General features: G+C 49.2%; 1 protein-coding gene across 1 annotated transcript in view; it reads right to left on the reverse strand.

Moving 5' to 3' along the window:
* MERTK (MER proto-oncogene, tyrosine kinase) overlaps positions 1–17,407 on the reverse strand; it is a 117,079-nt gene that overhangs the window by 39,481 nt on the left and 60,191 nt on the right. Inside the window, exons 7-9 of the mRNA XM_062209848.1 lie at positions 11,709–11,892; positions 9,071–9,222; positions 627–780 (exon numbers count right to left, since the gene is read on the reverse strand). Coding sequence (XP_062065832.1) covers positions 627–780; positions 9,071–9,222; positions 11,709–11,892 — 490 coding nt within the window. The remainder of the gene's footprint in view (positions 1–626; positions 781–9,070; positions 9,223–11,708; positions 11,893–17,407) is intronic.

Here is a 17,407-nt window from a genome sequence, read left to right on the forward strand (position 1 = left end):
GTGAACTTTACCACAGTGGTCTAACAACAAACAACCCTGGGCAGGTCCGGGTTAGAACAAAGGTGGCTCCACTGGCCTATGGAAGCAAGCACAGCACTTGGGACCACTGGGGCAGCACAGTGGCACTGTGCCAAAGAGCATTCCAGCAGCACATAAAAGCCAGCACACATGGCTGGGCATTTAGCTCAATCAGCTCAGGGCCGTCGTAGGCATTCTGTGCGGGCCAGATCACAAAGCACGTTCCCCATGGCTTGAATGGGTGAAATCATGGCAAACAACACAGCAAAACAAACACCAGCAAATAAGCAAACAGAGAGCTCAGGACCAGCCATGCATACTGGGGCCACACACATCATTGAAACTAAACTCAATTAGTGGAGTCAACTTTGGTGCTAGGAAGGATCTTCCTAGTAAGGTAAGACCATTTGGAGCTCTGGTAGTAGGAGGACCCATGGGTGCCCGCAGTTCAGGGAAGCTTGTTATCTTATCAACAATCACTGCAAAAATTCTTTTTTACCCTAATTTTTCATTCTTCTATCAGTTGTCCCTCCCACAGGTGACTATTTGGTGACATGGGCACCGCCTGGACTGCCACATCCATCATCTGGTAAGGGCCCCGCTCTCACCGTGCGCTGGGATAAATATTTTCACTGGGTCACTGAAGGGTCCAACTCCCCCTTTTGTGACAGCTGCAATTCTCACTGTGCACGTGGCATTGTGGAGGTGAACAGAGAGCTGGGCCCGGCTGCTGTTCTGGCTGACTTCTTCAGAGAGCTCTTTCTGGAACACAGAGGAAACAGGGACAGGCGTTACTAAGGTCTGAACACACATCTACAGTTCCCTCTGGGGCGCAGTGCCTGTGCGTCCATGGTGCTCCCACAGAGATCAAGGTCAATGGAACCAAAGGGTAGGCAGGAAGGGCTGGCAGCCCTGGGAAGCCAGGGCCATGAGGGCCTGGCCCTCAGAGTGATCAGTAAAGAAGCTTCTGGAAGGGCGGGAGTGTGCACCAGATGTACCGAGATGGCAAGATCAAGTCCAACTCCTGGCTCACAGCCAAAGTCCCAGAGTCACACTGGCCCTTGACCCCTTGACGCTGCCCACCTGCGGGCTGCCCTTGGCCTAGCACACGTGGGCTCCTGTTTTTGAAATTATAAGAATCACAGGAATTTTAAAATCTACAGGGAGGAGGGCACTGACACTTTTTTTTTGTTTGTTTGTTTGTTTTTTGTTTTTTTTTTTTTTTGCAGTATGACAGATACACAGCTTCCTGTTTTCAAAACTCTAGTTTGACTTTTATTCATGTTATTTTAAAGCCACTGCCATGAAAAAGTGAGCCATTAAAATATAGGGAAAAAAATAACCAAAACTTTCCCCTTTGCTGGCCGGCGCCACGGCTCACTTGGCTAATCCTCTGCCTGCGGCGCCGGCACCCCGGGTTCTAGTCCCGGTTGGGGTGCCGGATTCTGTCCCGGCTGCTCCCCTTCCAGTCCAGCTCTCTGCTGTGACCTGGGAGTGCAGTGGAGGATGGCCCAAGTGCTTGGGCCCGGCACCCCCATGGGAAACCGGGAGGAACTACCTGGCTCCTGGCTTCGGATTGGCGCAGCACCGGCCATAGCAGCCATTAGGGGAGTGAACCAATGGAAGGAAGATCTTTCTCTCTGTCTCTCTCTCACTGTCTATAACTCTCTCTGTCTCTCTCCTCACTGTCTAACTCTGCTTGACAAAAAAAAACAAAAACCCTTTCCCCTTTGCTTCCAAGCCTCCATAATTATAATGGTGTCTGGGGTTTGGGGCTGGTTTCTCAAATGGAAATTGTAAGAACTGTGAAATCCCTAGGAATTTTGAAAATCAGATTTCAGAGAGAGGAAGAGACAGCTACCAGGTCATGTGAGGCACAGGTTTAACAGCAAAGGCACAACTGTTCCCTGGTGTTGTGGTCTGAACATGCTTTGACTGTGTCCCCCAAAGGGTCGTGTATTAGAAGGGTGGTCCTCAGCGGGGTGATGCTGGGAGGCGGTGCAAAGTAGTTGAGTCACTGGGGGTGCCATCCTTGGAAGGAACTAATGTAGTCCCCATGGGACTCTGGTTGGTTCCCAAGATGGTGTATTGTTATAAAGAAAGCAGCCTGGCTTCCTGAATCCCTTTTATCTATTTGAAAGGCAAAGTTACAGAGAGGGAGACACACACACACACACACAGAGAGAGAGAGAGAAAGAGAGAGAGAAACAGAGAATCTATCTCATACGCTAGTTCACTCCCCTAATGGCTGCAATGGCCTGGGCTGGTTCAGGCCAAAGCCAGGAGCCAGGAAACTCCATCTGGGTCTCTCACATAGGTGGCAGGGACCCAAACACTACAATACTACAATCTTCATCTGCTGCTCTCCCGGGTGCATTAGCAGGATACTGGATTGGAAGCGGAGCAGCCAGGACTCAAACTGGCACTCCGATATGGCATGCTGAGGCTGCAAGTGGCAGCTTAACCTGCTGCACCACCACGCCGGCTCCCGCCTCCTGTCCTGCCACGTGCCCTCTCCCTCTCCCCCGCATTGCCCCCATGATGCTCTCTGCCATGCTGTGATGCAGCCGGAGGCCCCTCCTCAGGATGGCCCAGAACCGTGACCCATGTAAGCTGCTTTTCTCAACAGATTTCTAAGTCTCGTGTGTTTTGCAATGGTAACTGCAGACCCTGGTCTCAAGGCAGTCTCTTGTGTTAGTGCAGGGGGAACCGGCACGGCACTTAAGGAGAAGGCAGTCCTGTCACTTGTGACTAAGGGGGGCACCTGGGTTGATAACCCAGAGATTCTTTCTAGATCTAAACAAGCAGTGACCATCAGGACCCCAAAATGCCCCCAGATGAGGGGTGAGATGGAAAAGTAAGACCTGCAAAATGATGGGCTTCTGCCCCACCAGATCCTGAATCTGTGAGATTTGCCACAGATTTTTTTTTTTGGTAAGTAAACGACAATGAACAATTTTGGGGGTATTGGCGGTATCTCTAGAAACAGAGCATTTCATTTACCAAGCCCAGTTTTGGTAACACGTTAGTTGGCATTTAGCAGACAGTCAGCAGGTAGAGGAACCATGGAGTCCTGCAGCTGAGACAAACCACACGTGTATTTCACAACCAAGAGCCCGAGAGCTTCCCAAAGAACAGCACATCACGTCTGACACTGGACCTCAGGCCTCCAGGCTGTCTCAGAACAAGAGAAAAATGCATAACTGGGCAGAAATGGAATGCCTGGAATAACAGAAATCCTAACAAAACCAAAACTATTCCTTTGGAAATAAAAATTAAAGGAGTTTATAGCATATATATAGAGAAGTTCCTTTTCATTTCCACCTTGTAGTCCTTACGTGACCTCACAAATGTAGGGAGTTAACCCTGTGAAAAGCACGTGGTCCAGTGCCTGGCCTAGGAAAACGCCACCCAAGTGCTGTAACGGCCATTGTCAAGGTTGTCATCACTCTGGGCTGGCCTGTGCTTACTTCCTGGTGACACACTGTGGAAATATGTCAAGGATTATCTCACTTTAGGAGTGGGATTATAAAACATGTCGATGTAGTAATTAGAAAGGTACATGATACATATTTGAGTGGAGGTTTAACAATTTTCTCTAAGAATATCTTTAAATGGTAATATAGTTTAAAAATGGATATAAATTGTGCATAGTGTTTTGATTCCAGATTTATACCGTGTGTTCATATTTACACCCCCAAATACTTAATCTGTATTTGAAAGCCGTCAGATAAATCCATTTAAACTCACATGCACGAGGAAGCTACCCCACCCCCTGCATTTGATCTCTGGTAGTGACAGTGCAGCTTGCACAGGTGGGACCACTTCCCTGACAATAGGGTGGTCTGGCCAGATGATGCGTGTTATGGGCCAACTGTTTATTTTTTCATTTCTGGAGCTTGTATTTTTCACCAATACGAGGTCCATATTCTCAAGGGCTTAAAAATGTAAGAACATTTCCAGGTAATGAAATCAGATTTATAACACGGCTTTTGATTGTGGCTTCATTTATATAGCAAACAAGACATACTGGGCACTGCAGCTCAGAAACTAATAGCACATTTTTGGAGAGCTCATTTCTTTCTTCTTGGATGTGGGGCATTGGGGTTAGCTGGGGGACCTGCAGTGCTATTTGTTTCCAGCTACCAAGACTGTAATATCCCCAATTACTCTGTAAGAATTAACAGTTTCCTTTTTTTAAAAAAGATTTATTTATTTATCTGAGAGGCAAAATTACAGAGAGAGAGGTCTTCCATCCGCTGATTCACTCCCCAAATGGCCACAATGGCTAGAGCTGGGTCAATCTGAAGCCAGGAGCTAGGAGTTTCTTTCGGGTCTCCCACATGTGTGCAGGGGCCCAAGCACTTGGGTCATCTTCTACTGCTTTCCCAGGCCATTAGCAGAATGGATCGGAAGCAGAACAGTCGGGACTCAAACTGGCACCCATATGGGATGCCGGAACCACAGGCAGGGCTTATGCCACAGCACCGGCCCTGAATTAACAGCCTTCTAACTTACAACTATATTTAAGGATATGGCTCCTTTAATTCTCAAAGAGTGCAACACTAGATGAGGAAAGAACTGTCAATGAGAGCTTCTGTCCGGTGACAACAAAGCTTGTGAGAAGGCAGAGGGCTAGGTCCAAGCTGACTTGTTCAAAAGGGCTTCAAATCCACAGGTACTGGGGGCCGGTGTCCAGCCGCCATCTGTGATGCCTGCATCCCAACCTAGAGTGCTTGTTCCAGTCCCAGCTGCTTCACTTCTGATCCAGCTCCCTGCCACTGTGCCTGGAGAAAGATCCTGGATCCTGGCTTCGGACCAGCGTGGTTCCGGCCGTTGCAGCCAATTCGGGAGTGAACCATCGGATGGAAGACCTCTCTCCTTCTGCCTCTCCTCTCTCTGTGTAACTCTGATTTTCAAATAAATAAATCAATCTTTTTTTTTTTTTTTAAAGATGCTGACGACCCATTCATGGAGATTACCCCCACTGGGGGTTTCTCCTGCAGGGCAAGTGTTCATCCTTCATCCTGAGTTTCAGAAGTGGTTCCGACCCTGGCTGGCCTGTCTCATGAGAACCTTGCCTATTCTTCATACCCTAGCACCAGCTCAACCGCCCTACCCTCCTCTGACAGCGAGCGAGCGAGCGAGCGAGCAAGAGAGAGAGAGAGAGAGAGAGAGCTAGGCCAGCACGCAGGTGCATCTCTACCGCCTTGGCAGCCACTGGCAAGCTCATGGGAAGGGAGAAGTCTGGATCCAAGGACTGCTTCAGTGAATTGCAGCCCCCCTGGGTCTTTGAGGAGGCTGGTTCTACACGTCAGATTGTCTAGGGCCACAAGAATCTCTGCTATGAGACTTCCCTGTAATCTCTCTACACTTTCGGAACACAGATTAAACCAGTGCTAGCAGCATAATTCCCAAACAATGGGCTGCATAAAAACCACACACATCAAAACGGATCTCTGTCTAATGACTGGGCGCTTGTGATGAAAAGTTGGGATGAAAGTTGAACAGATTTATTTACTGTAGGACATCAAAGAGCCTCGAATTTTCCGGGCAGGATACACTATGGGTCATCAAGAAGGGGGTATAAATATGCAGTATTTTACAACTTTATTTGTTCACCAAACTCTTTTTTTGCACGAAGAATCCACTAACACTTTATGGGAATGGGGATGGAGTGAGGAACACTAGTCCAACTTATCAAGGCTGTCCCATTGACAGAGAGAGAGTCCCCAGCTGGTTTGGATGATATAGCCAGGTTCACATCTAACCCACAGTGCCATACTAGCACATGCCTACAGAGCAAATTCAAGGCCCTGTGATCCTTTACAAAGATGAGCAAGACATGGTTCCAACTTCAAGCTGAACAGATTTGGACTTGCTCCTTCCCATTGGATTTGGAGCTCTGATTTGGAGAGAAGAAAAACAGGACATGGGATGGGTGTCATGGAACAGTGAGTTAAGCCTCCACTAGTGGCACCTACATCCCATATTTGAGTGCTGGCTGGAATCCTCGCTACTCTGCTTCTGATCCAGCTTCCTGCTACTGCACCCTGGCAGCAGAAGACGGCTCAAGTGCTTGGCCCCTGCCAACCCAGTGGGAGACCTGGATTGGGTTTCTGGATCCTGAGTTCGGCCTAGTCCAACCACAAATGTTGCAGGCAGTTGGGGAGTGAACCAGTGGAGGGAAGGTCTCTTTCTCTTGTCTCTTGCCTCTTCCTCTCTTTCTATTTATTTATTTATTTATTTATTTTTGACAGGCAGCGTTAGACAGTGAGAAAGAGAGACAGAGAGAAAGGTCTTCCCTCCGTTGGTTCACTCCCCAAATGGCCGCAACAGCCGGCGCGCTGCACAGATCTGAAACCAGGAGCCAGATGCTTCCTCCTGGTCTCCCATGCGGGTGCAGGGCCCAAGCACTTGGGCCATTCTCCACTGCCCTCCCCGGGCCAAGCAGAGAGCTGGACTGGAAGAGGAGCAACTGGGACAGACCTGGTGCCCCAACCAGGACTAGAACCTGGAGTACCGGCGCCACAGGCGGAGGATTAGCCTAGTGAGCCATGGTGCTGGCCGCCTCTTCCTTTCTTTCAAGTAAATGAAAATAAAAATACAAGAAATAGGACCAATAAAACTAGACATCTTCACTGAGCTATAAAAACACCATACAGTCAAGATCGCAAGGCTTAGTCTGCAGGTGACCTGCCAGCCGTGGGATAACAGAGGTACTGTCTTCAGTGGGCCTGCAACACTCCACCCTCTGAGCACTTCCACCAAGGTTCAGAAATTACACACACCCACAAATCCCCACCCTTAATACGATCGAAAGTGAGAAGTGTCAAAAACATCTGTCTTCCTTGTCTGGCATAAGGAAGAAGTTGCTTTAGTAACAGGTTTTGGAAGCTGGAAAGAACTGTGAGATGAAGCTGTGTCTTCGTGTTGCCCTTCAGAGACGAAAGACGCTCAGGAAACCGTAGGGAAGGATGCCAGCATCATCTCAAACTGCACCCTGGGCCTGAGGCTCAGGCACCCGCCCCCCTCCCCCGGGGAGGGCTGGCCGCTCCTTGCTGTCATTTGTCTCCAGAAAGGCTTAGCAGCATCAGAAAATGTCATTCAGAATCATGTGTGCCACTTTTGTTGTCACAAGACCATCATGATGCACAAAATGCAGCCGGAGTACAATGCAGACGACCTTTGCCTGGGATGAGCTGGCTGGAAAGGTCAGAGCCCTCGCTGGGGCCATGCTGTGCCCAGTTACCGAGGGGGCTGCTGGGAACAAGGGACAGCGCACAAGCACAGCGCAACTCAGCGCTCAGGGCGTGGAGTGCACGGGGCGCTCCAGCTCCGGGTCACTCATACAGTTTTCGTCACTGCTGCCTCCGGCCGGCCTCAGCTCCAGAGAGCCTTCCAGAAAAGTAGCTTCCCCCACACCAGAAGAAGCTGGAAGAACGGCCGGTAGCTCTTTCAACACAATGGTTTGTTTTCAGACTGTTCCAATGTCTGCTGGCAGTCCCTACTTTGTGCCAACCAGAAAAATTCCAACTGATCTGAACATGATTACCAAATCTTTACGTATCTACACTCAGTATTCAGGATTGCAGGCAGAGCAGCCTTTTTCTCAGACAGACATCTGGTTCACCCAGCTCAGCCAACGGGGACACACAGTGACTCCAGAGGCCCCTGGAATGAAATGCCTTGGGGCAGGAGCCTGGGAAAGGAGTCACAGCCTCTGTCTTAGCTGCGACCTTTTATTTATTTATTTACTTATTTATTTAAAGATTGACTTTACTTATGTGAAAGGCAGAGTGACAGAGGGACAGAGAGAGAGAGAGATCTTCCATCCGTTGCCTCAGTCCCCACATGGCTGTGATGGTCAGACTTGGGCCAGGCTGAAGCCAGGAGCCCATCTGGTCCCCCAGGTGGATGCAGGGGTCCAAGTACTTGGGGCATCCTTTGCTGCTTTCCCAGGCACACTAGCAGGGAGCTGGATTGGAAGTGGGACTTGAACTGGTGCTCAGCTTCACCCGCTGCATCAGAACACAGCCCAGCTGTGACTTACAACAGGGTTACTGCTGTACAGGGAACATTTATGGACACAGAACAGCAGGGACTGACTGCTAAGCCCTCTTCTTTCACCTCTGCTTCCATCAGCCTGCTTCCTCAGAGGTAAACCACGGCCAGAAAAGGATAAATCCCAATTGCGCTTTTGGGAAACAGCAGTTTTGATAAACGCCTGCACGTCTGCTTCTCTCCTGTGGGAGTCTGCTTACTCCTCATCGTCCTCCGTCCCCCGCCAGCTTCAGGAAGGCATCCTCTGAGACTTCCAGAAGGAAAGGTGTGAGTGCTGCCATGCCAGGCACTGCAGCTCCCTGACCTCCAGCTATGGTTATCTGGGTCACCACGCTGTCTTTCCATCAAAGCCGAAACTCTCTGAGGGCAAGAACTGGGTGAAAACAGGTGATGAGCTCTATTCCTATTGATGGAATTGATAAATGAGCGGATGGATGGTGAGTGAGCAGAGCCCCAACAGACTCCTGAGAATTGTGTAACTGGGGGCCGGCATTGCGGTGCAGTGGGTTAGGCCACAGCCTGCAATGCCGGCATCCCATATAAGCACCATTTCAAGTTCAAGTCCTGGCTGCTCCACTTCCAACCCAGTCCCTGCTAATGCGCCTGGGAAAGCAAAAGAAGATGGCCCAAGTACTTGGGCCCCTGCCACCAACAAGGGAGACCTGGATGGAGTCCCCAGGTCTTGACTTTGACCTGGTTGAATCCTGACTGTTGTGGCCATTTGAAGAGTGAACCAGAGGATGGCTTTCTCTCTCTCTCTCTCTCTGTCACTCTGCCTTTCAAACAAACAAATAAATCTTTAAAAAAAAAAAAAAGAACCAATTATTCAGGCACCTCTGATTTGGATGACAGTGTTTATGTCACGCTGAAAACTGTCTTGCTGAATTCAATTGCACCAGATCCTTCCGCGACAAAATGAGAGCTTCTAAAGCAATTAAGGCAGCAAGCCCAAAGGAGATAATGAGCATATGTTTAGGGGCCGACTTACAGAAGTTCCTGCGCTCTGCCACATGTGAGAGATCCGGTAGCCCACCAGTTCCCCATCCCGCCGCTTAATCGGAGGCTTCGTCCATCTCACGTCCACGTTATTAGTAGATTCGTTGAGAAACGCAGTGACGTTTGACGGTGCCACAGACGGGGCTAGAAAGAGAAAGGAGAGGAGGGTGAGGAGCACAAAACAAGGCCCGTGTGTGGATTCGTTCCCTTCCCGGCTTCCACCGCGTGCTGGTGTTCCAGTGTCCACAAAAAGCTCTCCAAGGAGACCAAGACCGGCAGAAATAGCACAAGCATTGGCAAACAAGGCGTTTTAGGTTACCGAAGCCTCAAGACTCATTTCGGAAGTTGAAGAGTTCCCTTGAGCACCCAAGGTTAAATAGGAAGAGGAGGGAGGAGGACGGGGGAAGCCAGGGTGCTCGTGGAGCCCAAGGAAGCACAGCAGACACAGCTGGAACAGGGCTGGCAAGAGAACCCCAGGGCGCGGTCAGCAGGGCTGAGTGCAGGTTGCCTCTGTGGGCACACAGGCACAGGTGGGGAATGTGGCCGAGCCAAGAATGAAACTGCCATGGTAAAGTCCAGTGGCAGCTGGCTTGGGGTCTGCAAAGGGAGGATCGGTCAGCAAATTAAAACATGGAGGGCAGGAGCTGTGGCACAGCGAGTTAGGCTGCCGCTTGGAGTCCTGTACCCCTATCTGAGCGCCAGTTAGAGTCCCGGCATGCTCTGCTTCTGATCCAGTTTCCTACTAATGTGCGTGACAGGCAGCAGATGCTGGCCCAAGTACTTGGGTTCCTGCCACCCACATGGAAGACTTGGATGGAGTTCAGGGCTCCTGGCTTTGGCTTGACCCAGCCCTGTCTATTGTAGGTTTTCTCTGCCTTTCAAATAAAATGAAAAAAAAAAATTTTTTTTAATTAAAAACAGGAAAAAAGTCCGAACATGTTTAGTACAGGTGTAATTATGCTTTTGAAGTTTTGATCCATGGTTGGATGCAGGCATCCCAGGCAGCAGCTTAACCCGCTACACCACAACGCTGGCCTCAACAGTAAGGAATTTTAAAACATATGAACTCACAAGGCAAAAGAATTCAACAGCAGAAGAGGAATTTCGACACATATTTGAAAGCTGAAGAAGAGATGAAAGAAGCGTAATTAGCTCTGCAAGGGGATTCTCCCCAAACCACAACCAAAAGCTCAGAACCCATGGGCCCAGCTACTGAAAGGGAGACTGGCACTGAGCAGAGTGACTGAAGGCTTCATTAAAGAGTCACTTCTTGGGAGCCGGCACTGTGGCTCACTTGGCTAATCCTCCACCTTCGGCGCCGGCATCCCATATGGGTGCCGGGTTCTAGTCCCGGTTGCTCTCTTTCAGTCCAGCTCTCTGCTATGGCCCGGGAGGGCAGTGGAGAATGGCCCAAGTCCTTGGGCGCCTGCACTTGCATGGGAGACCAGGAGGAAGCACCTGGCTCCTGGCTTCGGATCGGCGTACCTCCGACTGTAGCGGCCATTTGGGGGCTGAACAAACAGAAGGAAGACCTTTCTATCTCTCTCTGCCTCTCCTCTCTCTGTGTAACTCAGACTTTCAAATAAATAAATAAATCTTAAAAAAAAAAAAAGAAAATGCAAAGACATAAACAAAAGTCACTTTGAACAAGATAATATAAAGATAGTAGTACTTATTACATGGTTACCATATCCAACTAAATAATGCAAATAAAGCACCTGTAGTGTGTGGTGTGTTAGTAGGTGCTGGTGAATCTCAGCCACCTTCACATCATTAGTTTTCCTGAGTTTATTACTATGAGTAAAAGGCTTTTGTGCATTAGACTTTAAATAAAAATAATACATTTTTAACTATGCTGCTGCTATTTTCCTATTTAAAAGAAAATATTATCTATACATAGTAAGGACAGGTTGAGTATCCCTTATCTGAAATGCTTGGAACCAGTAGTATTTCAGTAGTATTTCAGATTTTGGGACTTTTCAGGTTTTGGGAAATTTGCACATTTAGTGTATTTTCAAATGAACATCCCTCATCTGAAATCAGAAATGCCACCAAATCTCACATTTTTTGAGCCTCCTGTTGGATTTCAGGGCTTTTCATATTTTGGATTTTTGGCTTAGGGATGCTCAGCCTGTTCTGCCACCAAGTGCCTTTTTTTTTTTTTTTTTTTTGACAGGCAGAGTGGACAGTGAGAGAGAGAGAGACAGAGACAGAGAGAAAGGTCTTCCTTTGCCGTTGGTTCACCCTCCAATGGCCGCTGCGGCCGGCACACCGTGCTGATCCGAAGCCAGGAGCCAGGTGCTTCTCCTGGTCTCCCATGCGGGTGCAGGGCCCAAGGACTTGGGCCATCCTCCACTGCACTCCCGGGACACAGCAGAGAGCTGGCCTGGAAGAGGGGCAACCGGGACAGAATCCAGCACCCCGACCGGGACTAGAACCCGGTGTGCCGGCGCCGCAAGGTGGAGGATTAGTCTATTGAGCCACAGCGCCGGCACACCAAGTGCTTTTAAAGTAGAGAAGGAATGACCTTGTTGCCCGTTTTCAGGAGCTACTTTCCAGAGACCACTGGGAAGGCTTTGTTTAATCACACACCACCAGGGGGAAGACTCATTGTGAATCCCCAGAATTACCTCCTTCCGTCGTGCTGGCCAGAATCCAGGAGCTCACGGCGGACCAGCCAATTTCATTCATGCAGGACACGCCGATGCTATAATTAGCCAGGGCTTGCAGCTGCTTGATTTGGTACAGATGTGGCGAAGCAGAGGTGTTAAAGATCATGACTGAGCCATTACTCAGCGGATCGACGTCCCTGACCTGCATGAGGGGTGAAGACGTGGACTGGCGTTAGTAAGGTGGCGGGAATGTCCGATCCTGGGCACGGACGCAGTCGGTACACGTGGCCTTTCCTCTGCACCAGGGGAAGGGCCTGCTTCCTGTCTGGGCACACGCAAGTGTTTCCACCCGCAACACGGTTACTCACGCTCCGTGACCCAAATTGAGGACCTGGGGGAAATGCCGAAAATAAGGATTCTCACTGTGGCAGCGAACAGAGCAAATGCTTGTATTGGAAGGACTGTAACTCATTTACTCCATAAAATAACATACAGCAGCCCTTCCTCTCTCGTGACCGTCCAAGTTCATGGTTTCTTTCACAAAATAGGCACCAGAGGCAACAGGCGCTGCATGCGACTGGCACAGCCCAAAAGCCTCTGGTCCTCTGAAGACGAAGCTTCCCAGATCCTGCTTTGAAAGAGAGATTTTTGGACTGAGTTCCTGGCTCCTGGCTGCAGCAAGGGCTCCCTCTCAAATAACATTAAAAACATAGTTACAGGCGCTGGCGCTGTGGCACAGCGGGTTAACACTCTGGCCTAAAGTGCCGGCGTCCCATATGGGCACCGGTTCTAGTCCTGGCTGTTCCTCTTCTGATCCAGCTCTCTGCGGTGGCCTGGGAAAGCAGTAGAAGATGGCACAAGTCCTTGGGAGACCCAGAGAAGCTCCTGGCTTCTGGCTTGGGATCAGCCAGTTGCAGGCATCTGGGGAGTGAACCAGTGGAAGGAAGACCTTTCTCTCTGTCTCTACCTCTCTCTGTAACTCTTTCAAATAAACAAAATAAATCTTAAAAAACAAAACAAAACAAAACATAGTTAACGATGGGATTGGGGCCAGCACATTACATGTCCATGTGCCACGTTACAGTACCTACGTTCGATTCCCAGCTCTGGCTCCTGACCCCAGCTTCCTGCCAACACAGACCCTGGACGGCAGCAGCTGGCTCAGGTAGTTGGGTCCGGGCCACCCATGTAGGAGATCTGGACTGAGTTCCCGGCTACTAGCTTGGGATCCTGCCCAGTTCTGACTGCTGAAGGCGTTCAGGGGTACACCAGTGGGTGGGAGATCTCTTTCTGCCTCTCAAATAAACTAATAAAAATTAAAAAGAAAAGATGGATTGTGTTCGCCTCATGGTGCTACCACCATGCCTGCTTTGCTTTGAGGCTACTTAGTGTGTGCCTGATTCTTACCCTGCTCCACCCCAAAAGAAATTCAACTCCCAAAGCACACACAGGTAGAGATTTTACGATGGCTGTTTTTTGTTTTTTTTTTTGGTGGGGGGAAGACGACATAGGAAAAGGTCGATCGCATCTCAACCAGGCACTTTCTCCAAATTTCCTGGGAACATATTTCCTCTTCTTTCCCTCCATGAACTCCAGCAGACTCTCCACATCCCTCTCCAAATCTCTGGATGTACAGGCAAGAGAGGCGGATTCCAGTGGAAGGCTAGTCCTAGCCCACACTTCCACTCCTTTCCATAAGCGCCTCCCTGCCCGGGAATAGGAATTAGGGTCAGTTGCCCCCTCCCCCAACAACTTGTGAAGTCAGCAAAGAGAAAAAATAGTATTGGATCAGACAGAAGCAACCAGAAGCAACGGGCGGAAGAAAATCTTCAATCCACAGAATATATTCTGCTTCCTCACGGGTGGGCAGTTATGGGTGTGGACACGCAACGCTGTGATTTCAGAGTGCATGCGTCTGAAATGTAAGCCAAGGGACAGGAAGTAAACATTTCAGAATTCAACTCCCCCGGTAGACACCAGGAGGGTGGTGCGGGGGCCGGTCCGCCCCTGACTCAGACCCCAGCGGGGCAGGAAGGTGCAGGTTGGCCCCAGGAGCCCGCAGAGGAGACACAGAGCCGCGTGCTGGCCTTGTGGTGGCTGTTGGCCGACACGACGGTCTGTGTTTTCATTTCAGCGTATAGAGCGGCTTCCTGGTGAGCAGCCCCCTCCCGAGGAGGAGGAAAGCCTTTAGCTCCCCGCCCCCCCCCCCCCCCCCGCCCCATTTGCAGAGCCACAGGGGAAGTTCCCAGGCACCGGGACCGGCTGGGAGAGCCCACTCCTCCAGGAAGACAGGCTTTCTGGAAAAGTCCATCTCAGTGGGCCTGGGGGAACAGAGGACAACGTGGGAGAGCTAAAAATAGAAACGGAGCCTGGGACCCAAAAACGGGTGAAGAAAGGAACCCACGTCACGACTGAAGGAAGTGAGAGGGTGTGTCCTGCCAGTGCATGGAATTGAATTTCGTCCAGAACTTGCATTTGTTACCGGGTCAGAGTTTAAACTAGGCGTGAACGGTGACCCTGGACTGGGTGCCCTCAGGAACGGGAACGCACTGTTGATCAGCAGACTGAAAGAACTGGGAGAGCTCGTGCTGGCCGTCCCCACGTGCACTGCCAGGGAAAACTTCAGCATACTGAGGGACATCTGTGTTTCAGATCATTAGCCAAGAGTTTATTTATTTGAAAGCCAGAACGACAGAAAGAGGGAGGGAGAGAAGGAGAGGGGAAGAGGTGGGGGCGGGGAGAGACCTTCCATTTGCTCGGTCACACCCCAGATGCTCACAACAACTAGGGCTGGACCACACTGAAGCCAGGTGCAGGAACTCCCCCTGGGTTTCCCACGCAGGTGGCAGGAACCCAAGTACTCTGGGTCGTCATCCACGGCCTCCCAGGTGCATTAGGTGGACTGGAAGCACAAAGTATCCGGGTCTCGAACCAGGCACTCTGATAGGTGATACGGGCATCCCGAGTGGAGGTTCAGCCCACTGCATCATAACGCCTGCCCTACAAGTAGTTTCTTAGTATATGCATATTACAAGCTTACACCTGTAATATAACTATGTATCATGCTTTCTCATTTTATTTATTTGAAAGGCAGAGAGACAGAAAAGACAGGCAGACAGACAGACACACACACACAGCACTCTTTTCTCCAAATGCCCATAATAGCTGTGTCTGTGCCAGGCTCAAGTCAAGGGCCAGAAACTCCACCTGGGTCTTGCACCTGGGTGGCAGGGACCCACCTACTTGAACCATCACCTGCTGCCTCCCAGGGTCTGCATTAGCAGGAAGCTGGAGTCAGGACTTGAACCCAGGCCCCTGACATGGGATTTGGGTGTCTCAAGTGGTGCCTCACCTGCTGCACCCAACGCCTGCCCTGGCGACCTGTATTCCAGTTTGCTAGATCTGGCAGCCCTACCTGAGGTGGGAAGCAGAATGGAGGACGGGAGGCGCAGCCAGCTGGCAAGGCATGGGCAGAACACCCAAGTCTGCACCGCAGCAGCCAGGGTGGGCAAGAAGGTCTGTAATCTGGCTGCTCCAGGATGACCTTTCAAGCATGCCATGACAACCCAACATCGGGTCAAAGAGACAGAGCAGCTGGAGATGGGTGTGGCCCCTCTACACCTCCAGGGCTGACCTCTCAGGCATCCGAGCGCCCCCTTCAGGTCTACGGAGACGCACTCTCCCAAGGTGGGGGGCCACGCTTGCTCAGAGCCTGCCTGACACTAACAGTTCCCATGCATTCTCGGGCTCTCCTGAAAGCTTAGCAGCTTGGGAGCAGCTTCAGCAAGGGCTGGCGTGTGCTTCGGTTACGTCCACACCTGTGGACGTCCACTTCCAGGGAACAGGGCTCTGGTTGTTCCTAACAACAGGGCCCCAACATACGTGAAGCGAAAACTGAGGCGTGAAGGGAGAAATAAACGATTCAAAAACAAAAATCAAGAACTCAATTCTCAACTTAAAATAATAGAACCAGTGGGCAAAGATCAGCAAGGGAACAGAAGTCCAAGTAGGTGACGAAGCTATTTCAGGGAGCTTATGGAAAGTGTAAGTATTTTTTTTACACCAAAATAAACTTATCTCTTACTTTCATTTTCTATTAAATGAAAATAAAACCAACTACGTGTGACTCATAGATATAGGAGACATTCTTCCCAGCAACAGCCTGATACACATTCTTCTCAAGTATACGTGAAACATTCGCCAGGACAGAACATATGCTAGGCCATAAAAAGAAGCTCAATAAATTTAAAAGGATTGAGATAATAATAAGTATATTATCCAAACATAAAGGACTAACATTAGGAACAACAAAGAAAGAAAATTCGAGAAATTTACAACATGTGGAAATTAAATAGCACACTCTTAAATAACCAAGAAGAAGAAATTACTAGAAAAAAAATGACAAAAAAACAAAAGTACAAGAAAAAATAACAAAAAAACGAAATCTTATGAGATGCAGCTAAAGCAGTAGTACATAGAGGGAAATGTACAGTGTAAATGCCTATATTTAAAAAGAGATCTCAAATCAAAGCCAAACCTTTTACCTTAAGAAACTACAGAAAGAGCAAATTAAGCCAAAGCTAACAGACAAAAGGAAATTAAGACTAAAGCATAAATAAAGAAAATAGAGAAAAGGAAACAATAACAAAAATTCACAAAGCAAAAAAGTAGTTGTTCAAAAAGATCACTGGGGTGGCCTTTGGTTCAGGCACCTGAGCTCCATATCAGAGTACACGGGTCTGACACCGGTAACGGATGAATTTTTAAAAATCATGAAAGGAAATAAGCCTTTAACTATACCAAATAGTAATAATAAGAAGACAAATGATTAAAATCAAGAATGAAAGAAAGAACACTATTACTTAACTCAAAGAAATAAAAAGGATTGGAGCTGCTGGCACTGTGGTATAGCAGGTAAAGCTGCCACCTGCAGTGTGGGCATCCCTTATAGGTGCCAGTTCAAGTCTTGGCTGCTCCACTTTCAATCCAGCACTCTAATGTGGCTTGAGATAGCAGTAGAAGATGGCTTGGGCTGGCGCTGTGGCATAGTGGGTAAAGCCGCCGCCTGCAGTGCCGGCATCCCATATGGGTGCCGGTTTGAGTCCCAGCTGCTCCACTTCTGATCCAGCTCTCTGTTATGGCCTGGGAAAGCAGTGGAAGATGGCCCAAGTCCTTGGGCCCCTGCACCCAGGTGGGAGACCTGGAAGAAGCTCCTGGCTCCTGCCTTCGGATCGGCACAGCTCCGACTGTTGCGGCTGGTTGGGGAGTGAACCAGCAGATGGAAGACCTCTCTCTCTCTCTCTGCCTCTCTTCTTTCTGTGTAATTCTTTCAAACAAATAAGTAAATCTTTAGAAATATTTAAATATTTAAAAGAATATTAAAAGAAGAAGATGAACCATGTGCTTGGGTCCCTACACCCACGTGGGAGACCTGGAAGAAGCTCCTGGCTCCTGCCTCTGCCTCTCTGTAACTACTTTTCAAATAAATAAATAAATCTTTTTTTTTAAAGAAATAAAAAGGATTACAGTGGGCTACTATGAACAATTGCATAACAAGAAATTAAATAACTTAGTTGAAATGGTCAACTTCCTAGAAACACACAAATTACCAAAATTGACTCATGAAGAAATAGAAAATCTGAATAGACCCATTCCAAGGAAGATTGAGCTAACATTCAAAAGACTTCTCACCAAGAAAAATCCCAGGACCAGAGGGC

The sequence above is a fragment of the Lepus europaeus genome, chromosome 13, assembly GCF_033115175.1.
Source record: "Lepus europaeus isolate LE1 chromosome 13, mLepTim1.pri, whole genome shotgun sequence".
NCBI lineage: Eukaryota > Metazoa > Chordata > Mammalia > Lagomorpha > Leporidae > Lepus > Lepus europaeus.